This window comes from Elgaria multicarinata, chromosome 3 (genome assembly GCF_023053635.1).
Source record: "Elgaria multicarinata webbii isolate HBS135686 ecotype San Diego chromosome 3, rElgMul1.1.pri, whole genome shotgun sequence".
Taxonomy (NCBI): domain Eukaryota; kingdom Metazoa; phylum Chordata; class Lepidosauria; order Squamata; family Anguidae; genus Elgaria; species Elgaria multicarinata.
In genome coordinates this window covers 132,680,525-132,707,587 of record NC_086173.1, presented here as the reverse complement: position 1 = coordinate 132,707,587, position 27,063 = coordinate 132,680,525, and the positions used below count along the sequence as shown (strand labels likewise).

General features: G+C 38.9%; 1 protein-coding gene across 12 annotated transcripts in view; it reads right to left on the bottom strand.

The window, feature by feature from the left end:
* The window catches only part of FOXP1 (forkhead box P1), a 630,188-nt gene that overhangs the window by 72,385 nt on the left and 530,740 nt on the right, over positions 1-27,063 (bottom strand). For all 12 annotated transcript variants that reach the window (XM_063122009.1, XM_063122004.1, XM_063122006.1 and 9 more), the window contains one exon: positions 26,283-26,487. In XM_063122009.1, the coding sequence (XP_062978079.1) occupies positions 26,283-26,487 (205 nt within the window). The remainder of the gene's footprint in view (positions 1-26,282; positions 26,488-27,063) is intronic.

The window sequence follows — 27,063 nt, the reverse complement described above, 5'->3', positions numbered from 1 at the left end:
TGGACCCAGCTTTTTAGTATGGAATCTGGTGGCTTTTGCAGAAAACTATAAATCTTCTATTTCATTTAAATTTGTATTTTTTTAATAGTATAATTTACACATTCTTGATAAAACTGGAACAACAAAAATCCCATTCCACATATAAATATGCATAAAAATGAAAACAAAGTAATAGGAACTTTTTGGACAATCTGTACAATTTGAAAAGGTTTGCACTTCAGAAAATGTATGTCTCTTGAGTAATTGCTGTAAAGTATTTGTCATTTCTTTTCCTATCCAGAATGAAAATCCAAATTAAAAATAAGAACAATATCAATATACTCTTGTATTTATATGACCTGGGGAGGGGGGAATGGGAAAGGGAAGCAAGAGAATTGAAGAATTAGGAACAGTTCTCAGAACTCCTGAGATAAAAATTAAGAGTAACTAGTTGTAGAACTATATTCTTTTCATTTATCTAAATGGAAACACGCTAAAATATACTCTGCATCATATTATGCCAAAGACACATAGACAAAGAAACATTGTGGAAACTGATCAATATATTGGGAAATGGCATATTTTAGTTCTTTAGAGTTGACTTATGCTTTACACCACATATAGTAAGTTTGCTGTGTGTACACTACATGTCTCTCAGGCAACACCAGAAAATGAAAAGGGGAGACACATGTCAATGTAAGGGGACCTGTGGTGAATTTGTTTCAGGAAACAACACTTAGCTACAGCTCCTTGCTATGTGACTACAACATGCTTAAAAACATGAGTGTCCTTTTCACACTTCTATGACCTTCCAGGAGTTAAACATAGCAAGGTTAGCTGCAAGGTTAGCTTTCTAAAAAAGCTGTTTATTTCTATCAAAACCTATTAAAGACTTCCACTACTCAGACAAGGCCTTCTATTAGACAGGTAGACAGGAAGTGAGATGTTCATACAAAATGGAGATTTGAAGAGGCTCTAGAGAAAGCAAAATACTACAGCTATAGAGAAAGTCTAATGAACACAGAACTCAATGTGAGGTTAAGTAAGGATTGTTCAAGACAAATGCATTGGTAGGAGAAGCAGACATGCTGTTTGAGCCTGATCATTTTCACTCTAATAAATGGAGAAAACAAACATCCACACCCCTTTGAGATGCAAATAGCAGCCAGCCACCTCCTGTGCTGTATAAATTGGAAAGGAGTGACAGTACATGTAGTACTCTGCTTTCTGGCCCAATCAATACTTGGGAGGGGCTCTCATCTACCACTGAGAGGGGAGACATCTGTGGGGTAGGCTCCTATACAGAGATGTAATTTGAGGGGTGGAAGTATACCTTATATTAGTGCAATGGTTGAGTTTGACGTCAATACAATAGTTGAGAAGCATTTACTTACAATGGTATTGACATTTCTTCCTATGTATCTCTGGTTAAGAGAATAATGTGTTAAGCGGCCCTCAATCTCTAAAGAAAAAGATTTTCATACTGAAGCAACTGCTCTATATGTGGCACATCCAGAAAGTACTGGTTCATGTAAATAATGGTCTAGAAATTGCTATGTGACATCGGAGGTAGACTCTTCGCTATTGTGTGCTCAAGCACTTTTGAAGGTTTAGAGGTTAGCACGATCTTCCTGAGTGTAGGGTCAGGAAAAATCCTTGAGTACTCATGCAGTATGATCCCAGTTATTCTTCTTGGTCAGCAGGCAAGTCCATGTTCTTTGCCAACTGAAACTTCTGAACAGTATCCAAAGGCCAGCCCTACATGGAATGCATTATGGCAGCCTAACCTTGAGGTCGCTGAAGGCATGACTATTCAAGTATTCACACAATGCCTGCAGCATAGCTATACATTTCTACACCAAAACTGTGTTATAAGTGCACTTCTGCTCTGAAGTGACTCAAGGAGATGCTATTGTTAGGTTCCCTGCCATCTTTACTGAATGTCAATGACTTACAGAGAATGTGCTCATTTATAAAGTATAAAAAGATAATGCTTTCCTCTTCAGCAGCTAGTATAGAATTAAAACAACCCTGAATGCTGTTCTTAACAGCTTCAGTGACTGAAGCTGGTATTTTATGCCAAAATATTTCACATTTTAAAATCAGTTATATTCTTATAAATTGCATGTGCTATTATTGGTCATTTGTTTTGTTCTGGTGTGCTGTATAATCTATATTGCATCGCCTACATATCAATTTGTATCAATACAAATACTGTTCTACAACCATAAAAGCCAAATTATGCTTCTAGGCAAACTTTACAATGCCACTACAGTTTCTGTTATTGGTTACACTAATACAATCCTAACATCCCAAATAGGGCTGCACTGGTACAGCCCTGAATGTATGTCGAAGCATGATCAGAATTTTACATTATTCTCCTCTTGATACAAATGTACCCAAAGCTTTTACACATATTGGGTTATTTGCAAAACACAACAGCCCACTGGGATTATTTAACGGATGGTGAGGCTATGGCATGTGTGACCACCATTTTGAAAATGAACCCCCCACTCTGGGGTTATCATGTTATGCGAAGCTGGTGAACATGACTTAAACAACCTTCACATAACCCTTGCTCCGCAGGTTCACATGACATGACAACTCCCGAGGGGGGTTCCATATACAAAATGGGGGCATGACTCATCATGGCCTAAATAATCCTGAAGAACTGCAGCATGTTTTCTGAACCTAGGCAACAAGGGGGGAAGTATTTTACTGTAAACGCTTTCAAAGATCATTTCACAATACACTAAGGCAGCATACTGACAAGTTGCAGTGAAGAAGTTCCCTCGTATTCAACAATACTTCACCAGCCTAACTTCTGAGAAGATCACGTCCTTCATATTTTAAAGTCTTACAGCAGTGAACTGAATATTTCTAATCTACCAGCCAAATAGAAACGAAGTGGATGATGATAGTAGATGAGTACAGAGGACCTGTGCTAGTGCCTAAATAATAAAAATGAGTGGAGACAACATGGTGGTTGCTACTGGAACACATGTTTTATTTCCTCGTTTCTTTCTCCCTCTCTCCAGAATAAATTTCATGGCAGATGGTGGGTCTTAGAAGTATTCCTACTCCTAGTGTGCCAATACATATAGGATGCCCATGTTTACTGGCTGCATGGGTTTTTCAGGAGTTAGTGTAGGAAACAACAACAGCACAATGGCATTACAAAAAGAAGAAACTGAGTGCTCACAGCACAAGACTGAAATCCATTAACCTACAACATCTCTATAGGAGAACTGGGGCCATGAAGTATAAAAACATTTGGGGGGGGGAATAGAAACAAACCAGTGGATACAGTCTCCTGAGACCTCATCAGGGGCCAAAAAATAAAAAATAAAAAAATAAAAAAAATTAAGCGCCCTTGGATGTGGGAGATTAAATCAGGGATTTGAACACACTTTGGGATAATGCTGGAACTTGCAGGCTCACTTAAAGGAACCACGACTTCAAGGCACTGGCCATTGGGGGTATGCTGGAGATTTATTGTGGCATTACACTTTGCATCTGATAAGAACTGCTTCATAATACAGATGCATTTCCTTTGTGTTTACCACGTGTCTCACACACAACAGAACCACAATGGGCCATAGCTGTCTAGTACATGCCCACATGTTTGTCACTATACATGATCCCTTCAGCTGTTCTGGCATTCACTGCTTAGATGTGCTAAGCATAGAAGAAACACAATGTCACAAAGAAGCGTGTAGCAATCCAACATATTGGTTATTAAGAAGTTTTGAATGGCCAGTAAGAACATTCATCAAATTATGAAGGCTGTGCTGAGCTTCAGTACTGCCAGCTTGACTCCAGAGCCTCACTTACTGCATTATTTGAAACAGTTTAAAGGCAGCAAGTTTGAGCAATCTGCCATTGAAGAGAGAGGGATTCATGCCTTGTATGCCTGTCATTCTTTCTTCATTGAAATGCATTCCTTTCTTGCCCATTACCCTCATCATCTCATTTTCTTGCCTCTTTCTGGTTCTAAAATCATGTTCAATTAGAGGATTTCACATAACATCGGGATATCATATTTGTGCAGAGACCCTGCCTTTGGAATGATGGTAATTTAAGTCCAACAGTGATTGTCAGCTTTGCTCTTCTTAAGAGGGTGAGCCCATTGCTATTATTGGTGTACACTATTTAGGTGGACATTTACTTATGAAGTTTTAAAGAAGAGCCATAAATAAACTTTGCTCTCTTCTAGGATGACCACTGCATTGTACATATTGGATGTCATCTATTAAGCTCACTGTTAATATAAAGTGCCAGTTACTTTGTTAGGGCTAAAATCAGAGTTAAATACAGTTCACAGTACAGCGGTTTTTGGTCTTCTGTGTCTACACAACTTAGAACTTGTGAATACATATGTTAAGAGATATGCAACACACAAATGGAAGAAGGTTAATACGTCAAACAAGAGAATAATATAAAGTCTTGGTGCAATTGGGATTAAGCCCTTAAGAATAAGCACATCATACAGACTAAATGGCTCAAATAATATATAGCAGTAAACTAAAAGAAAGAGGATTCAACACTTGCTAGCTCCCAAATAACATATTTATTTATTTATTTATTTATTTTATTACATTTATATACTGCCCCACAGCCGAAGCTCTCTGGGCGGTTTATATCTTCTTCTTCATCTTCTTCTTCATCATCATCTCCTCATACCTAAACTCTGCCCTATTGATTTCAATGGGTCTTAAACATAGTAAAGTATCTTTGAAATGAGGTTTCTAACTTCAGAACTGTAATTCTATAATATTTTTGAATAAATAACATTCTATGATAAATGCATTTATAAAATAATATGAGATTATCTGTTTCTAGAGACACCAAGCATGAACCTGTATTTCTATACCTGGGATATAATTGGTGTATGTTGGCATCAAAGGCACGCACGCACGCATGCACACACACACACACACACACGGGAGTGCAGGAAGAAATCCAGAATTTGGACATTAAAAAATGTAAAGACTGGGGAAAATGAAAAACAAATCCCAAGGAGATCAGCGCTGCCTGCATTTTGCAATTGCACTAGAATCAGACACTGAATATAGAGTTCAGTATCCTAACAATCTTATCTTACCAAGACTGGGGGGGGGGGTATACTTCCCCTCACCTTTCTCCCACCCACCCCCGAATATTCCATCCACCATGGTGGTGGTGGGTGTATGGAAAAGGGGGAAAGACTCCACTGACTCCAGTGGAGACCTCTTTTTTGCAGGTGGAATTCTTGAGGGAAATTTTTTTATTTATTTATTACATTTCTATACCGCCTAATAGCCGGAGCTCTCTGGGTGGTTCACAAAAATTAAAAACATTCGAAATATAAAACAACAGTATAAAACCATAATATAAAATACAATTTAAAAGCTCAACCAGATAAAAACAGCAGTAATGCAAAATTACAAATTTAAAACACCAAGTTAAAATGTATTTATAGACTGTTAAAATGCTGGGAGAATAAAAAGCAGGAGGGGAGAAGTTTAACACACCCACCCCAGAGCACCATGGTCCCAATCTGTAGTGGGGCTGCAAGTCTTACCCTAGAGTAAGGAAAACTATCACACATAGCTACAGTATGCTTAATTAGGAGAACATTTAGTTTGGTTCTCTGTTACTCGAAAGCCAAACTGAAAATAGAAAGTATAACACAGAGTGTTTGTTAGTAGAAATATTAGCTCCCAATATCGAAAAAGGTATTTCTTCAAATGTATTGCCAAAGTCTAGATTCTTATTTCTCCATTCTAACATATCTCTGTGCTGTTTAAGAGAGGAGTTCAGCAACTAATTTAAACCCCAACACCAATTTTGGGTGTGGATTCCATTGTTCATTTAATTGTCCGTCCATCCCCCGCCCCTCCGATCACTTCAATTTTTATTTCAATTTGGTACCTAGGCACCCAGAATGCAGAACACATTAGAAATACTTTGACAGGCAGAATTTAAGATCCAGCATTTTCTAGTCATTTCACCGCTAACTAATGAGAACGATTTTTCTTTCCTTCTCTTTTTAATGTCTCTTCATGTACTTACATACTATCATCATAGCCTCCCTATAGCCTCTATTTTCCTAGGCTCTAGATATTTAATTCCCTTTAATCTTAGCCTCATAGCCTATTCCCTTCAAACCCTTTATCATTCTACTTCAGTATTTGTACCAGTGGGTGTTTTTTTATCCTTCCTTCAGGTTTGTTCTCAGCACCCTAACTGGTGCCACTGGTGTTCTATATTTTATAATGGGAAGAACAACTTTCAAAATGTACAAGAAGCTGATTAACACCAATGTCACATTAGCCTTTTAAAAAATATGGCAGTGTAATTTTTCATCTTCCCTTCTCATACAATTGCTTTTTCCCAAACTGATGTTTCATTTTATACATGTATTTTGATTTTCAACTTCCTATCAGAACCACACTCTACTTATCCTTGTTAAATCTCATTTTATTCCTCGCTGCATAATTCTCTAATTTATTCAGACAAAGTTGGATTGATTCAGTATCTTAGGATCACTTTATTCTAATTAAACTAACATTTTGCCTATTTTTCTCACTGATCTTTAACACAGAAATGCCTTATGCTCTTGAATATTTGATTCATTTCGAGGACAAAAAAAAAAAAAAAAAGCAAAAGCAAAACTCTGGCCCTGGTTCAACATGATTCTTTTAAAAAGTAAGAAAGCATATGCCTAAATTTAAGTAAATGAGTAATCCCATTTAATTCTGTGGTATGCATATGCCTCAAGTTGAGCACCTACTTGTATACCGTATTGAACTGAAGAAAATTATGACCTAGACAATATTTTCTACTGCAGTCTAAATGCAAGGGCCCAATCTTGCCAACTCACAAAAGCAGCAGCAACTAACAAAATCTGCAAACTAACAAAACAGCAGTAGAAAATATAAAAATGCCCATATGCATACATACTGAGTGGTCAAATGGGGTGGAGGTAAATCCATAAAGTGCAGCCATTGTAAAATAAATAAATAAAATCTCTCTTAGATGGTGTTTGTTGAACAGTCTCATCCAGGTTCTATTTTAAAAGAATGGAACTTGTGCAGCAGGACTGCTTGGTGATCTATGCCCATAAATAACAAAAATTAACTATCTTGTTCTGTTTGCAGAAGTCGCACTATTTTTCTACACCAGCACAGAACACAGCCCTCCCTTTTCTAATTTTGCATTCCTCCCACAAAGTGCTCAGTCCTTGGTTCCCACCCTTCCTAAGTGCAACACCAAAAGAGTAAAGAGAACATTTATAGCAAAGCAACTCCATCCAAGCAGGTGTGTGACATGCTTTCCTTCATTTGCACGTTATAAAAAGCAATCAGATTCCATAGGACACAAGACTTTCTGTTTCCCCAGGAAAACCAGCTGAATCACACAGGTAGTGTAAATATCATATGCTATTGCAGGTGCTGTGCCTTCTATTTGTTTGTGTTTATCCCAACAGCATAACAAATAATCACACAAACGTAGAACAACATTTGGCATGATAATGGTAATGTGGGCTGCAGAAGCAACCATCCAGCGTTGCTGCTTTGTAAATTTTAAAAACCTTTTCTTGATTCCCCCACCCCAACACATCCTTCATGTGTGTCACTAAGAAAACCCTTTGACTGTGCTGCTTCCCAGAAAGGGTTACCTCAAGATATAATCTAGAGGTTTGTGGAGATCACAATCGGATTCAAAGTTGAACTGCACCATTTCTTCTCTCACCTTCATAATGAAAACAAAGTCAAAGTTTGTCCTGGAATCCTAAAGGTATCCATCTGGAATTAAATTCCATTCATTTCAGCAGAAGCTACTTCTGCTGAAGCAGCACAACTGGGATGCTGCTATCTTTTGGATCAAGGAATGATAGGACCCTGACTCTCTTATAACACCTCTGACTTTTGGATGTATTTTCCTTTATGCATTGGGGTTGACGGGAGGCACATATCTGTGTAAGGCTATGCCAGATGTGAACACACAAACTTCAAAGATACAGAAAAGATACTGTAACTTTCTGGGCTTTAAGAGAACTTCACTTATAGCCTACAGGGCAAAATGGACATAACATGATGGGGTAGCCACTTTAACTATTCACAGGTCTGCTTCATTCATGTATAAAGCAGGGAATAGGGGTTCTATGGTAATTTTAAAATAAAAGACATGCATGGGTAAGAGAAGCTGAACCCTGGTCCTTTCCCTTGACTATGCTCTCTGTAGTTAATCAGGGAGCTCCTCTATATGAGAGATTTATTGCACACTCATGATTGGTCACTCATGGAGGTTTGCGGGTCCTGATGATGTCATCAACCTCAAGGACATCTCTCGTGCTTTCCCCCCTTTATCCCACTTTCAAAAAGATCGGAGATAAGCTGTAATAAATTCAATGGTGCCATATTGGCAGTATATAATGCTGGTATAGAGCTATAATACAGCCACTAGATGGAGCTGTTTCATTGAGCATATAGAGCATTGCAGAGAAAGGAAATTTTGCCATCTAAACGAGCCTATCATAAACCTGGAAAAACTCCAGAAGAAGAAAGCCCGGTAAAGATGCATATTTTTTGCTTAACGTAGAGAAGCTCTCAGATAACGGCATGAACTGGTATGGGACAAATAGTGCCTCAAGCTTTTTAGCTCCTGGTGAACACTGTTTGATGTTAAAATTAAACCAACTACCCCACCCCCCTTATACATGAATGGATGACTGAAGTGCTGCCCACATCATGTGAAAGTTTAGATTGAAACAGCCAGAACTATCTCATGAGACTACATGCCTGTACTGTGTTCTACAACACAGAATGTTATAAAATAAAACAACTGTGCCTGCTGAGTTGGGCATGTACTACTAGGTATACACAAACACACACACACAGAGAGAGAGAGAGAGAGAGAGAAAAGAGAAAAGCAAAAGCAAACCAGAAAGATTCAGGACTTTGCTTAGTGATTTAGGTATTACACACATAACTTGGATTCTGCAATAAAACTAAGTATATAACATAGGTTGCTGTGAGTTAAAATTTACTTTTCACAGTACATTGGCCACAGCACCCACAGGCACAGCTACAATGTCTTTCTGTGAATGGGACAGATTGCCATATGGACGCAGACACTGAACAAGCTGTACAACTCTTGGCGACAAGTGCCTAGGGGACTGTCCTATATTAGCACCACCTGTGCTGTGGAAAAATTGTGCTCTGGATTTGAAATGGCATTTAAAGAGCCATCAGAATGTTAACTCTAAATGCGCATGCGAATAGACACACATTGAGAATTAGATTAAAAGAAATGTTCCAGCAAGCATCTCAGTTCCTTAGGCACTTTCCCAAAGGAGTAGTTCTCGCCTTTGTTTACACCAGCCTGAAAAGACAACATCCAACGTGTAAAAGCATTCTTTTTCTTTTTGTGGTCTTGTTTCCATTGCTGTAATGAGAGTATACTTTATGATGCACAGTTTGATTTTCTTAGACTAGATGCCTTTGTATAAACTCATTTCATCCAGTATAAAATATGGCTGTATAGACAATACCTTTCAGTTGTCATTGATGCTAAACAGTTACCAATTTTGGTTTCATTAATAACAGTTCATAATAATTCAATAAAGTAATACCCCTATGCAGAAGGCCATTATTAAAACTTCTAGATGGCACAATTAAGCACAGGCTTACTTCTTATAACTGAGGCATATATGATTATGGGCTGAGAATACAGCAACAACTCCCTTAACTACGAGACTCCCATTTTACACTTCTTTTCTACTTACTACGACTTACTACAAAATTTGGGGAAAGTTGAAAGAAATAAGTGCTAAGTTACATGCAACACTGGAAAGAGAACTTCAAATCACTCTTAGAAATAAAGGAAATCACAGAAACACATGAAAATAAACTGAATGAAAGAAAAGTTGTAAAAGTAGCATTTCAACATCTAAGAAAAATGGTGTCATTTTATTGCAGTGAGGAAACAACTGAAAATCTAATTTCAACATTAAACTCCATTGCAACATATCGTGTTTATACTGCTTAAAAGTGATTCAGTTTCTTGAACTCAGAATTTTGGAGATCAACAGTATACTCCTATACATGTCTACTCAAATGCAAGTCTCACTGAGTTCAATGGGGCTTATTCCTAGGTAAGTTGGTCTAGCATTGCAGCCTAAGGCTTCAATCCTGCACCATTAAAAATCAGTGAAGATTTTACCACTGATTTTCTCCAGAACAGGATAGCACCATAAAACAGACCATGTAATATACCTATCGTGTTAAATAGTTCATCTTTAGAAGAGTAAATTATATTCATGAGGCTTATTTAAACTACCTCCCCTATTTCCTGACATTTCTACAATAGTTATTACTCATCCTCAACCCAGATTTAAAGGTTTGTCTGTTTTGTTGGCTGCCCTGCTCTTTTTGAACAGCTAATGTTTCTGACACATCCAGTGGGGGGAAAAATCAGTTGCATGCAAAGAAAGATGAAAGAAATATTACTTCTCATACTGTTAGAATGGTCCTATTTCCTATTCACCATTCAGACTTAAGCACTGTAATATTTCATTGATTTAATTGAGATGGTTAAACATATACTTAAACATCCGCATTTGAAAGGAAAGCATCACAAAAAGCAGATAATACTGGGTGGATTGTGGCCATGAAATTTAGTAACGGGTGGGGAAGGCAAAGCATTTAATTTGAATCCAGGCACTTGAATAGCAATGCTTGTTTACAGCTTTGGCTGTGGAATTAAATCAGATTTATGTATACATATTAGCAGTAAGTCATCAGCAACCAGTATAGAAAAACACCATCAAATTATATTAGAGACACATGTAAGTATCTTGGTGGTAAGAAAAGGGTGGCAATATACAATGTGCTCAAGATATCTGTTGGCCAGATGGAAGTATAAAACAATACATATGCTAAAATTTGGAAAAGTTCTGTTCAACGTCTGCCAAGACTCACCCAATCTATTTAAAGTGCCTTTGGATATATTGCTTTGGATATAGTGCCTACAAAATAGTATAACTGATCATTATTACATCTGAGCAGAAACCAGTGAACCATTACAGTTCAGAAGTTCTCTAGTGTCAGGTCAGATTCTGAAGAACTATGAAGTGACAAACCTAACACCCTCATCCAAAGAACAGCCACGTGATGTAACAAGCAATTACAGACCGGTTAGCTTAACATCACTTGAGGATGCAAGGTGGGAGGAGGGGAAGAAATGAAGAGGAACAATTTTGCAGGATTTATCATGGGAATACACTAGAAAGCCTAATGTGATTAAAGATCTTCATCATGGACTGATTAGGAAGAGGTCAGGTATAACTAATTTGTTGGAGTTCTTCAAAGATATGATTGCCATGCTAAAAGGTAAGCTGGAGAAAAGTGGGTAGGTGGGGGATATTATAAAACAAGAGTTGAGGTGATTAAAATACAAATGATCTAAGGGGTGGGGAACAGTTTCTACATTTCTAAAAACAAAAACAAAACAGCTATGCAGGACCCCACTGGATTGAGAGAAGTTCCAGCTCTGAAAAGGAAAGCAATTTGAAATTAACAGCACTGATTTCTTCACTTTTAATGAGGATGGCATTTATTATATCATGACAATATTCTGAAGGCATTTTTACACAATTCCACAGGATTTGGATAGGATTTGGACATTAAGTCATACGAAATGGTTTCTAGTTTTGGGGACAGCCCTTTTTCTGTTGGGAAAAAATGCCCCTCGCCACTCCTGTACAGAAGAAATAGCTCCATTAGTTCCTATATGCAGGAGGAGAAAGAAAATTCTGGGTGTCAAATCCAAGGGTGGAGGGGCTGTGTATGGGAGACACAACTCCAGAGGTCTGGTGCCTATGTCCCCAACATCTGGATAAAAATAAGTAGGGACAGAAGAAACAGCTGGCTCCATAATAGCGGGTCCATAATGACTAGTTTAGAAGAATGGAAAACACAAGTGTTTTACCATCAGTTTCCTGGTGGGCATGGGAGCTAGAATGACACAGAGCAACACTGAACATATGGCAGGAGAGGGCTTGGAGCAGGCATACTCATAGCGTCACACAAATACTTGGCCTCTGGTGGTTTAATGAATTCACATGATATGTATAAGTATGGACAGATGAAAATGATAAAGACAAACACCAAATGGTCCCAGCCCGTTTACCAACTAACAGCTCCAGTAAGTGTGCTTTTATTTGCTCTTTAGTACCTTGCCCATCCATGCATTACTCACATTTCTGAGAAACCATATTTTTATTGCATTATGCTATTGTACATTGTCTTTCAAATAAACATCTTTCCTCAATAACAAAAAGAAATTACAAATAAATATACTGATTTAAATTATTCATTTAAAACTACAACCCACAATTACAACTGCAATTACAAATGGCAAATAAAGCTGAAAATTCCAAAATAGTCAGGTAAACGTTTCACAATAAAATAAACATGTCTTGAGTCTCCTCTGAAGGGAGGCTGTTCCAACCTGATCTCAAGGACAAGGGAATTCCGTAACTTATGAGGCACTACCGAAAAAGGCCCTGCTCATCCTGAATTATGGGAAACAGCACAGCCTGAACAGTGAACAGATCTCAGAGATAAGAGGCACTCCAAAATATTCATAACCCAGAGTTTTAAAGGTCAAGTCCCTGAAGAGAGTAAAGAGACAATTTTCTCCCTCTCTCATTACACTAGAACTTGTAACTGGGTTCCTGGTCTCCAATGAAAATGAAGATGGGAGATGCTGGACAAGCAAAAGAAGTATTTCTTTACACAGAGCATAGTTCAACTATGGAAATCCCAATCACAGGATGTGGTAAGAGCCATCAATGAAGATGACTTTGTAAAGGGATTAGTCAAATTCAGGAAGGGTAAGATGGACAATAGCTACTAGCTGTAATGGCTATATGCTACCTCTATATACCTCTATATACAGAGGCAGTATGCTTCTAAATAAATATTGATTGATTTAAAACATTTGTATCCCGCCCTATATCATTAAGATCTCAGGGCGGCGTATCTGCTATGGAACAACAGCAGGAGAGGACTATTGGCCTCATGTCCTGCTTTTGGTTTTTTCCAGCGGTATCTGACTGTGGGAAACAAGAGACTGGACTGGCTAGGTCGTAGGTCTCATCCAACCAGACTTTTTTCTCTTTCTTTAACTACTGAGTTGGTGGGAGAATAATTAAAGAGGGAAGTCTGGGAAGGAAAGAATTAAACTTCCCTCCCTGTGCACTGTGATCTCAATTTCGACTGAGTCTGAAAACACCTATTTTACAGTTAAACAACAACAGACATAGACCTATGTGCGATATGCCTTTAGCATAACATGTCATTTGACCCTTAGATGACTTTAAAAGGGGCCTAGATATATTCATGGGGGATAAGGTTATCAGTGGCTACTAGTCATGATGGCTATTTTACTACTCCCTAGGATCAGTACCATTTCTTTCTCTAGACTCAGTAGGACAAACAACATTTCCCAATCCTGTCCCAACCAACTGACCGCCATAGTGCCACACTTATGGTCACAGCCTGAATAAAACTGCTTAAAAATGAACTACAAACTAAACTAAAGCGGATTAAAATAGCAAAACAGTGATCTCCCATATCTGCCCGTGCACTTCCATTATGATTGCCAATCTCATAGGCACTTCCAAAATGTAACATGAAAAAATTCCAGAACACCTCTCATTAGCATAGTACAAGAGGTACTCACTTACTGGTCTCTGACAATGTAAAGAGAACAAGACACAATAACCTTAAGAATATCCTGAACTCTACTCTGCACATAATTACTAGAACTCATTCTTGTGCTGGCCACTCAGGGGGCTGACTTCAACAATCTATGCTCTTAAGCGCTGTCATTTGGGGACATCTGATAGAGATGCTACAGGCACTGGCAGCAGCTTCAAATAAAACACAAACTCAAAAGGTTCCCACCCATGAGGAAAAATGGGTGGAGACCGTCTGTTAACTTCTTGGTTCTTGAAAACAGATGAGAGACCATTCCATGGGAGGTAAACCACATGCTTTGCAAGCAAAAGGTCCCAGATTCATCTCCTGGCACCTCCACTTAAAATGATCAAGCAGCAGGAAATAAGACCTTCCTGAGACCCTGGAGAGCTGCTGCCAATCAGAGTAAACAATACTGGGAAAGATGGACAAATACATCTTTTGGTAGAAGCCCCAGTTTGAACACATCAAGTAGCATTTCTGCCACTAGTGGGGAAGCAATCATGAAGGCAGTTAACTGTTCTTGTCTGCGAAGATCTGCATTGACCCAGAATTGTGGCTGACAATCCAGGTGGGAACCTCATGTTACCTTCTGGGTTCTGGATTATGAAACAAGAGCACTAATGCTGAAAGCACCTTTAAAAAAATCAATGGAACAACTTTTTATTATAATTAAGAAGCAGCCAGCAAAATGATTCTGTGGCAGGGAAAAAGGGCCTGGGTGGGTGAAGCAAGAGTTGCTGAAAAATTGGTCAAGGGAAGTGTACTCATACTCCAAAATTTTAGAAGGTTCTGCAATCTGGCCTGTGCATATACAGATACCATTTGAACACTGAGTCCTTAACATGTAACTTAGAATAAGCTAAGTATAGGTAGGTATTCAGTACGCAATATCCTCTTTTCCACCTGACTTTCATGTACCCCATCCACAAACTCTAGCTTTTGATCATTATAGCTAAATTTAATCATATGTTGCATTATTTACACTTAAATTAGTTTTAGTGTTTGTGGCTACCATATAGCCAGTTTACCTTTTAAGAAATTTACATTCAGAGATGTAGAGAACTTCTGGTCTGCCATTTGTTTAAATAAACAAGTACAAGGTTCCCCAAATTTGAGGGTAGCAAAACCTTTTTTTTAAATGGAGCTGAGTTTCTTATTTACCTCCTTGCTAGCCGTTAAGTACTTCTGTTGCAGATGATAAGATGAAAGGTTTGAATACTACTTAATGGCCTCACTTCTTGCTTATTCTTAGTGAACGCAAGGATCCATAGCTCAGCATTTCCCTTAGGGCAGAAATGACTGAGGTAGGTTTGTCTCATCGAGCAAATTTATACGTATGTATATAATTGCACAATAAACATTATTAAATTGTTTGAGCAAAATCCAAGCATGGGAACGCGCAGCCAGAGCAGAACACGAACAATGCCGACTGCACGCGATTGCACAGGGAGAAGAATTTTAACAAGCCTTGATTTCGGCTTTGGCATCCGCCTCACAAATTGTACAAAAATGTTCTCCTTTTAATAGTGTTGAATATTGATAAATGTCTCCACACGGCACAACAGGGAAGTTGGTCTCTATTGGCAATCTTTACCAAAGTGTGTTTTTCCCCTTCTCTGTACTCAGGGGTTTACCCTGAATGATTTAATTATAATTTTCCTTGTGTAAGACAAATTAAAGAGGAGAGTAGGAGTGTCATGCCAAAGCAGATTATTTATCTCCTTAACAGATTGCTGTGCGCCAAGCCCCAGAGCTTCTGCCGCCACTGCCGTTACTTACAAAACTCGGGTGCGATGTGGGACAAAGCGGAGGGTGCAGGGAGAGAAAAGACACAAGATATATTTGAAGAGGGGAAAAACACACAAAGGAAATTGATGCATTAAGTCATTATTTCTAGATACAATTGCATCATCTCCCTGGAAAAATACATACAGCTTTCTGTCACAGATAATTAAAGCAGTAGGGTTTGGGTGTTTCTTCTAAATGAACAAGCAGCACACTCAACATGGTATTTGACCCACATCACCTGCACTGAAAACACCTTGGAACCTCCTCCTTCCCTCTGAAAACTTACTTTTCCCATGAAGACTAATCTTTTATTTCTAATCTCCTACAGAATCAAAGCCTAGTATACCTTGCTGTGTTTGCTTTTTTGCTTCTCTTATTGACCTGGTTTGTACCACACAACACTGCTCATCATGGGTTATTTAATCCACAATGAGCTGCAGTGCCATTTTGACTATCCAGTCCCTGCTCACGGGTTGTCATGTTATGTGAACCTAGAGGACATGGGTTATGCAAAGGTTAAACAACTCTTGCATAACCTGTGGTCTGTTCTATAACCCACAGTGGGTTGCCATGTCATGTGAACTGGCCTATTGTCTGCTTGCATCTCCTTTGGGCAAGTTTGTGCATCCTTTTGTCCTCCTCTTGGGCAAGATTTCCATTTTCTGAAGGGAGACTTTTCTCTAAACTTGCTTGACACTGCTCGTTAATCATGCTGGTGATCTCTTGGACTTAGTGCTACCTTTCCTAACCTGTGGTATACATTCTAGTTGAGCTTCTATTATTGTGGTTTTGAGAAGCACTAAGCATTTTGAAGGGATTTAATCCCTTTGACTCCCCCTTTCAACTTCATTTTTACCAGTCCCTTCATTTTAGAGAAATTTTCTCTTTTGAAATCAAATGTGATTGTGTTGGACTTCCTTGGCAATTTCCCACTTAATCTAATAAAGCTGTGGTCATAGTTTCAAAGTGGTTCAACAACACTCACAAGTTGCACTCAGTTCTGGGCAGCACCATTTAGGATTAACTCCAGGGTCACATCCTCTCTCGGTGGTTCCATGAACTGTTATACGGCAACGTTGTTTAGGGCATCCAGAAATGTAGCCTCTTTGTCATCAATGGGAACATGTATTCATCCAGTGAAGGTAATTGAAGTCACCCATTATTACAACACTTCCTTGTTTGGAGGACTCCTTGATTTGATTTTCCATCTCGAGATCACCCAGAGTATTCTGGTCAGGCGAACGATACTATGTTTCTAGTACTAAATTACTTTCAGAGCCTGGTATTTTCACCCAAACACTTCTGTGGAGGAGTCTGCCCCTTTCAGGTTTTTTTTAGTCTGCTTGACACAATGCCCTATTTGACGTGAAACAACTCATCCAGTACACCCTTCCCTGTCGTTTCTATCTAGAGATGACTATATACCACTGGTTCTCCTCATTTCACCAAGTTTCTGTAATGCCCACTATCTCTCATTCACCCTAGCTGTTTACATCTCCTGCTTTGTTTTTAAGACATGTTTTCATTCTTTTTAAAATGCTATTTATGGCACTGTTAGTTTTTAATAACTATTTTAATTATTACTTCTGTATTGTAATTATATAAGCTGTTTTAAAAAACGTTTAGAGACTATACAGTGGGGCATAACACTGGGTAATAAAAATACAGGGCTGAACAATTTTATTTTCCAGTAAATTTAAAACAATGAACTTTGTAACACAGACCAGAAGTGATTACATGTCCTAAATAAAATTATTTGAAAAAGAGAGAAAAGTCGTATAAGAAATAATTTATTATTATTATTATTATTATTATTTATTTATATAGCACCATCGATGTACATGGTGCTGCACAGACCACACAGTAAATAGCAAGACCCTGCCGCATAGGCTTACAATCTAATAAAGTTGTAGTAGGCATTGGTCCTTCTTTGGACCATATGTGTTGGTGAAAAATACACGCTGAAGATACAGGTCAAACACAGAGGACAACATTGCAAGAGTATTTAATAAGCAGCAGTTATGTTCTGAAACACATTTTAACCTCCCTATGATGTGGCGATACAATTCTATTGGATTGTACATCGCAGCAATTTAGCTTCAATGTGACAAATGAAACTAGAGCAACTGGGTAGCTAGAGCTCAAATGAAAGTTCATATACTTGTCACTCACAACACTGATCTGGAGAAGGGAGGGGGGAGATGGGGGGAAACCACTTCCAGCAGTAGCTCCTTAATCGAAGAAACCAAAGAATCGAGTAATACAAGCGGGACCTACAACAAAACGTTGCAGTGTGAAGTGTGCCTGTTCATGTGTGCCAGCCATGCCCTCCTTCACAATATTCCATTCCATTCCGCTTTCTACCTGGTTTTCCATTCCCCCTCACAACACTCAGTCATCGTTCTATGGTCTCTGAGCACACTCATTCCTAATTGTGCAATTTTCAGCTTCTTCCTGCAGGAGCTTTTCCCCTATTGACTGTTTGTACCTCTGCAAGTTTCATGGCTCCCTTGAATCAGCAGATACCTCCATCTTGGTGTGGGTGCTGGCATTCTTGCTGCATAAATGCAGTGCTTTTGCCTAAACGTTGGAAATAGAGGGAATGGGAACAGATGACAGCCAACAATCTTTCAAGTGGGTATAGTTGTCCTCTTTTTCAACTTTTCCAGAACCTTTAAACTTAGGGAGACCAGCAGTACAGTTTTCTTCGCTTCCAAAGAGCTGAGACATGGTTGTCAATAGCACTAATATCTGAGTCTCCTTCCACTGAAGCAGCATGTAAATTTCTGCTGACGGCTTTGCAACTGCTTTCTCCCATGCTATTCTTTCCCAAGAATACAACATTTTACAGTCTCCCTACCCCTATCTTTTATTTGCTCTCTTGGTTACTCAATTTAGAGCATAAGCTACTCAAGACAGGGGCTGTATCTGTTTATGATGATGTACATGGCATCATCATCATTCAAACAACACAAAAGACTGCATCTTGTATTCCATAGTTACGTCCTGCTGAAAGTAGTCCTACCTTCCACCTGGAGAAACCACTTGTTTAATCAGCAAGATCACTTGCTTAATTAAGGCTATTTTTATTTAACTTTATGTTTTGCCTCTCCACCCAAAGTTGTCTAACCTGGATTACAAAATCAAGTAAATAGTACAAAAACAATTAAGAACACACAAATAGAATAAAATTACAGTGAAAGGTGGACAGGTTATTACAGAGAGAAACTCCAACCCAGTGAGATAAATTTAAAAATACCTACTGGAACAAATGAGTCTTCGAAAGGCGACAATGATCTCTCAGGCAGAGAGTTTGGGTGCCACCTCAGATATGGCTCTCTCTCACCAACCATGCCTCAGGTACAGGTGAATATGCAAGGGAGCCTCCCAGTTGACTTTAAAGTGCAGGCAAGGGAAATAAGCTCTTTTGAAAGAGTTGGAAGAAGTGGCATTGTGTGATTTCCATTTCTAAGGAGTTTCTTCATAGTTGTCACCCTTAATAGTCAATGTTCTGCCTCATTCTTCTGCACTATAAAAACATCCATATGACATTAGTCACCAAGCTTCTTTCTCTCCTGCCCCATTCAGTCTGTTAACCTGACCCTTTAGCGGTTAAATCCAGATGTGAAGCCCAGATGTTTTGGACTTCAACTCCTATCAGCCTGAGTGGCATGATGAATGCTGAGGAAGGCTGGGAGCAATAGTCCAAAACCTCTGAAGGGCAGCGGGTTGGGACAGGCTGAGAATGAGGGGGTGGAGTTAATGTGCTCGCATCTGCTTCCTTGTATGTTGTGGTAAGTGATTTGTAGAACACCTGAAGAAGGTTTGTATTGATCTCATATTCTAGGCTGAGCATATGTGTGAGTTGTTCAAGGCTGCCATTCTCATCATGATCCTCATGTTCAGGGTGAACCTTTGAAGTGTGGACCCTTTTCTACTCATGGAGGTGCCCTGTGAAATGTAAAACCCTGGAAAAATCAGGCTTCTATATCATGCAGAGCCTCCATGGATAAAAGAGGCTCCCTGCTTCAAAGGTTTGCCTTGAACGCAAAGAGGGTGACTAGATGGGGACAGCGTGGAACTAGCATGTTCTTTCTTGCCTTCCCTTCTCACACGTCTTGGGTAAGTAATGTTTGGAACACCTGAGGAGAGCTACAGTGACCTATATTTCAGGGGTGTGACTAAAGAGTTCTAAGAGCTAGGAAATTCAACCCAAGTCATTAACCCAGGGACAGTAGTGGCAGGAGGGGTGAGGAATTTGTGGCCTTCCAGGTGTTTTGGCCTACAACTCCCATCAGCCCTAGCCAGCATAACCAATGATAAAGGATGATGGGATATGAAGGCTAAAATATCTGGAGGGCCACAAGTTGCATACCCCTGGTCAGTTATTCATTTCCTGATTATCAGTCTGTAAAATGGGAACAATAGTGACAAAGAAGTGGTGTGAATTAGAATTATTAGCTATGAATTCACAATTAGGAAGGCCCCTGATAAAGTTACTTCAGGATGGAATTATCAATGGAAAATACCATATATGGGGAAACCACAATTTGTATACTGCCTAGCAATGCTTCCCAAGTTTTATTTATTTCAAAGAAAATTGAAAGGGGGAAAAAAAACACATTTTAGAAATGAATTTATATATTTAAGGTTCAAATCAGGTAACAAAAAATAAAATAATTTTAACATAATTAAAATTAAACTCATACAAATTTCCACTTGTACTAAAAAAAAAATCTTGCAAAGTAGCTGCTCCTAATTTTTTTCTTTTAAAAAAATGTCTAAAATGTGCTTCTGATATTCATGAATATGAACTATTTTCCAAGCCTCTTTATTCTGGAGAAGCTTCATATTCTGGTAAAGTGACTTGAATTTGTTTCATCTCCCACCCAAACTGGACCTTATAGCCATAAAATTAAACCAGCTTGCTGCCTTGCGGAATTATTCCACTCATTTCAAACACACACACACACACCCCTTATACCCTAGAGTCTTTTCTTCCCACTGTTCATATGCTGCTCTGAATACTCAACAGTAGAGGCAAATAAGCAGCTAAGCAAGCAGAGTTTTATGTGTCATATGACATCTAGGCAGGCACCACATTGCCTGAGAAGACAGCAACAGAAACCTTAAGTGCTTCAGTCGGCATTCTTCCGTGTGTACTTGCCTGCTCTTCTTCGGGACAAAAAGGTAATTCAATCGCACTGTTGCAAACAGATGGTGCCAACCTCAAATATATCAAAGAGGTAACTTACAGCCCTCTTTTAACACTGAATCATCCATCTTTGAATATTTTGGATTTGAAAAGCATTTTTAAGAATCATTTTACTGAACACAGTAATCAATGATACAGTAGTGCATATGTGTGAATTTCATTATAGGTTAAGACTGCTCTTCTCTCTCTCTCTCTCTCTCTCTCTCTCTCTCTCTCTCTTTAAGCTTAATAGGCTAAAGAATCATGCCAGTGTTTGTTTTCAAGTTTTCTTTCTAAGCCACTATATCGTAATGTATCGAATTGCAAAGTGGCATTTATATTTTAAAAGGAAGAATATATTTTGAAGGAGAAATATAGGGGCAGTATTTCTTCCTGAGTTTCGGAGTTCACAGAACAAGTTGGGTTAGACAGAAACTGAACATGCAATGCCGGGGTGTTGCACCAGCCCAAGAACTGAATTAAATTTCAGAGAAGCTCTTGGGGGGCTACATTCCAGGGGTGGGTGGGGCTGAAGGCAAAACAAGTAGAGACTAATGACAAAGGGACTGAGGCCAAAATACTAAAGATACCAGCATAATTTAGCATAAAGCTCTTGCTGCCAGTAACTATGCCTGAAGAAAGCCATTCCAACCTTTGAGAATGGGGGGGGGGGGGAATAGTACAAAACCTGGGAAACCACCAAGCGATGGACTCTTGTGGAAAGGAGGTGGGGCACAGGTAGGGTGTGTGGTCATTTGGGGGACATCGAAGGGTCAGTTCGGGATCACACATTGGTCAGACTGGGCCTGAAGTTCTGCAGCCCTGATGTAAAGGGTCTATCGAATCCCTGGAAACAATTCTATCTTGCAATAAGATGCAGATCATACACCACCAAAATGGGGGAAGAGTTCACTAAAAGCAAACCCAAGAAGCTGTTAATGCTCGCTTTGCAATTCTGCAGGAGTACACGCAGACCTTGCACTGAACCACTGGACTGGAATGCACATGAAGGCCAACACATAGAATTTTCTAACTCAATCACACTTATTCTGTCCATGCACAGTCTACAATCCAACTCCTCTGTGCATGAAGGTCTGGTCATGTTCACTCTTTGCACAAGACTGGAAGACAAAGCAAACAGCAACTGATAACTGAGCGGAAGAGGAGTAAAAACCAATCTACCCGACCCCCAAGCCAATGATTCCTGTACGTGTGATCTTCCTCAGAGTTCTTCCAGAAATGAGCTACTTCTGCCCCTGGAACAAATAACCTGCATAAGGGAACCCTGTTAAATATTTCTGCTGAGTCAGAAGGGAAGGCAAAGTCTAGGAAAGAAGGAAAAGAAGCCCTGTCAGCCTATCATTTTCTCCTCTACTTTCAACGGCAACATACTCTGCCCGAAGTCTTGAGAAGGATTCACCGTTGGCAAAACACAGATCAATGATGGTGATTCACTAGCACTAAGCTAATAAGATCCCAGGCATTTAGAAAACCAAACAAACAATTGTAACATAATCCAAAAGGCCCAAACTATAGGTCCTTCTGCACAGGTTCTAGAGGAAGGCAAACTCCACACAGGTGTGTTCTTTATTATTTACATTATTATTATTATTATTATTATTATTATTATTATTATTATTATTATTTATATAACCTGATATGCTAAAAAGCCATCAAGGTGGTACACAGCAATTTAAAAACCATAGAGATGGTGCACAGCAATTAAAAACAATAAAACCTTAAAACGATGAAACAAGAACATTCAAAACAATAAAACATTAGAAAGTTAAAACAACTACATAGTTTTAAAGGCTAGATTAAAAAGTTTTGTCTTCACACCATTTCTGAAAGCCTAGAGGATAGGGGCCAACTGTAGTTCTTGATGGGAAGTGACACAGGAGAAAGCCCTTTCATGTGTTCCCAAAAAAATAGGACTCTGTTTAAACATATATTGTTTGTTTTTGTTTGTATTTTATGCTTTTTATGGTTTTACATTTTGTATATTTGTTTTTTAATGTTCAATGTTTTTAACTTTTGTAAACTGTCCAGAGAGCTTCAGCTATGGGGTGGTATATAAAGGTAAATAATAATAATAATAATAATAATAATAATAATAATAATAATAATATAGCAGCAGTCGTAGACAAAAGAAGAAAATACACATACCTCATTGACATAGCAATACCGAATGACAAAAATGTTGTTGAAAAGGAAGAGGGAAAGAGAGAAAAATATACACCACTGGCAATGGAAGTCAAAGAATTATCGCAACAGGAAAATGTCACTATTATTCCATTACTCACATCAGTCACTGGCTTCACATCAAAAAACTATATAGAAAACTTTCAGAAACTGGGCCTACCAAAATACATCCACACCACTATCCAGAAAGCAGTCATAATTAAAACATGCTCAATTGTTAGGAAATTCCTGAATCTGTAAAAGACAGCATGACTTGGCAATGCCCGTCTAGAAAAACCACCATGAGCGAGAAAGAGACAACAACAACAACTCCTGTCTTAATACCCAGGCAGGTTCATAATATGACAAGTGGTCTCTTTAACAGTTAATGTTAATTAACCCTACACGTAGAAAAGCACATTCATACAAAAGTGTTTTTGACCCTTGTACGCATGGTCTATGCTCGATGTCCTGTTCTTAGTTGTGCCAAGTGAGGACTGTTATTGTAGGCATGCAGCTTGGTGAACACCTAGAATTATGTATGCCATGGGGAAAAGTGGGTGGGTGGGCACAGAATATGAACAAACAGAGTACATAGAACTGGGCTCCCAAATGTTGTCCATTTATTGCAATGAACTACCCATTATTCAAATCTATTAGAAAAAGACCAGTTCGACTGTGAGGTCTTTACTCTTAAATTCAACACACACACAAATATACGTACAGAATGAATTACGATTCTCTCTCCCCTTTTGCTATACATTGCAAGAAGCCAAGACAGTTTTTAATGTATCTCATCCTCCACCAAAACCCTGTCTTCCAGTACTACAGCAAACATATTTCATTTGACAGACATGCAGAAATGTACACCAACAAAAACAGGACTAAGTCCTCCCTTCCTAAGTAACAGACACCATATATGATAATATCTCCATTTAACAAAATGTTCTTAAGTATTTTACATCCATACATGACAGCTTTGTTTTCTTCATGCAAGAAAGGCACAAGATGTGCTTACATGCTTGCCTTACCAACATTCTTTCAAATCACTTGACTAGGAAAAATTTGGCCAGGAAAAACAACAACAAACCTCACTCACCTACAAATAAGCTAGTGAAGATGTTAAGTAAAAACAGTTAATTCTCTTTCCGTTATTGCTCTATATGATTTCAAAGAGAACAAGATCTTTGTCAATGTTGTGAGGTATCCTTATCTTCCTTGGTGAACCCTAAAAGGTTATGGCCTAGATTCTAAGGACTAAGTAGCTGAGCTCCTCAAGCCACCTCTCCTGAAAGCAGGGCTCACCCACCCACCCAGACTGACATACCATTTCTGAAACTTTTTCAAACACTATCTCACATAGCACAAGCACCTCCAACTAGAATAAAAGTACAAATAAGAAAGGAAAAAAGGGAAACAACAACAAATCAAACACCCACACACAAAACAGAAGTGCTTGTACACAACCTGACCTCCCTCTGTAATGATGGGAGAAAATCATAGTTCAGACAAAAGAAGTAGGAAGGCTGCAATCCCAATATATGCCTAATTATGATTCTAATAATGAAAATTCACAGAAGGGAGACCAAAGATTCAACTATTGGGATCCATGGGTTGCATCCAATGGTGTCCCTCTGCTGATAGAAGGCTCTTTGATCCATGGAGGGTTCCTTCAGCAGAACTAGGAGGGAGACGATTTTTGCCAATTCCCTCTGCAGCCAGCTGTAACCCCTTAAATTGCTCCAGAGGGTTGAGGGACCCCTCAGAATAGCGTGGGAGGTGTTGTAGGATTGCTAGATCAAAGAGTCTTCTATCAATAGAAGGTCGCCACTGGATATAATCCTGTATTTCATTTTTTGCAAAATGAGCTCAACAAACTTTATTTCACAGGAGCACAGATTGCAAATGTGAGAAGCATACGTTTTGTGTGAAACTTTAAATACCTAAACGGTTCCCATACATTTTTCACAACAGAACATGAATTGACAACCTCTAACTAAAATACAATTATTATAAACAAAAAAATAAGTAAGTAACAGGGCTAGCTACACTTTATAATGATTGCTTTTCTCTCTAGCAGAACAGAGAAAGCAAAAAGATTCAATAACATTGCCCATGCCACTTAATTAACTTTTAGCCAAGCCCTTGGTTACAAAACTAACTCTGTGACCATGTTTGCATGCAATGGTAAGCCAAAATTCTGGAGAATCCTGGTTCATGAGCTGCATCTTAGTGCACATTGCCTGATATTTCCTGCTTGGCTCCACCCATCAGTGGAAGCGACTTAATCAGGAATTGGAAGCTTAGCATGTCTCCTGGCTTGTCAAACTAAAACAAGACAGGAGTCCCAGTTTGGATAACATACTAAGCTTTCAGTGCCAGGTTAGTTTACCACTACTGCTGCTAGAGGAATCAAGTGATCGGGCTACATGCACGAGCCAACAGTTTGTGAAAAATAAGCCCTGATTCTCAAGAATTCTGGCTTATCATAGAGTGGATAACACAGCCTATATCCATGTACCTATCCTCATGACACAATAAAACAACAATTCCATTTCAAATCAAGCACAAAATATACCTCTGAAGAAGTAGCTCATCACGTTCCAGAGAGAACAATGGGATATGACAACATGCAACCTGCATGATGGTACAAATGTCTGGTTCACACAACACATGGCTTGTCTAAACTGGCAGTCATAACAGTAAGTAAATGCTCATATGGACAATGTTAACAGCAATTGCATGCAGTGCAGCAATTCCCATCGTAATCACAGGAATGAGGGATCATCTGGGGATCACTTTTTAAAAGAAACACATTATACTGTTTTAACAGAAGTGCATACCTGCACCTGAGTCAGGACTTCCCATGTGGCCAAAAATGTATTTTGTAAACCAGCCCAAAGGCACAACAGAGATTCGTGACTTTTTTTTTTTTAAAAAAAAGTAGTGTCAATTAGCCAATATTCCTCATGACTTTAGGGATAGCAAGCAGTAACATTAATACAACACTTGGAAAGTTAACTCTTATACATCTCAAGACCATATTAAAAAGGCCCCTGAATTAATACACTGAGCACAGAAGCTCAGTGAGCACATAGAGGCCTTCAAGAGGCAGCTGGACAACCATCTGTCAGGGATGCTTTAGGGTGGATTCCTGCATTGAGCAGGGGGTTGGACTCGATGGCCTTGTAGGCCCCTTCCAACTCTGCTATTCTATGATTCTATGTAAGAAATCTGGCATGCCCATTTTTTCCTACTCTGTCTACTGTCATACGTATACATGAAAAGTTAGGATCCCACAAAACAAGCAGGGATGCCTTTAATGCAACAACAAAATGCATTGCCACGCTGGACAAATTTTTAAGGAGAAATTCTAAAGCACTTACCTCTCCCTTTTAGGAGTGTGGACTGATAGTTGTCCATTTGTTGAGGCATGTGGGTTTATTATTAAGGAGGTCTTAGAAGACGCTGAGGAGGAGATACATGTTGTTGACAAGTCCAAGCTGCTGTGGTTGTTGCTTGCCGCTTCCTCTGCTGTGTGAGAACCAGTCACTTCTTTCCAGAGTTGCTGCAGTTCAGTTGGAATCATGCCTGAAACAACATTGAATAATTAAAATCAATTAACAGCTAATTTAGCCATCTTCAAACAGTAATTAAAATCAAAGTCAGTAAATAAAACCTAATATGGGAGGGTTTTTTTCAAATTTTAAGAACCAAATGCTAAATGCCACAGATATACCACTGAAAGGCAGCAATATTAATAAAGTTTCTCAGTCAACTACATGTTCCTGCAACTGTTAGTTTGGCTGCATAGTCATAGTAAACTGGAGGCAGCAGGAGACAACATGGAGATGTGTGGCTACTCAGTACGTTGTTGTTGTTGTTGTTGCTGTTGTTATTTTCTAATTCTTTTAGTTGCAGAGTTACATTTGAAGATGTGAAAGCAAAAACATTAAAGATCAGACACAAGGAAAATACGCTTAATACTCCACCTCCCTTTTGTTATACATCACTCATTGCATGATTTACTATCACATGTAAGAGTAACTGTTTCTAGTAGTGTAGAGTAAGGCCAACATGCCCACTGGCCAGGGTTGACTGCACCATGTTTGAGGGAGTCCTCAACATAATGTACCAGGCCATTCAATGAATTGTCACTCCAGGGCC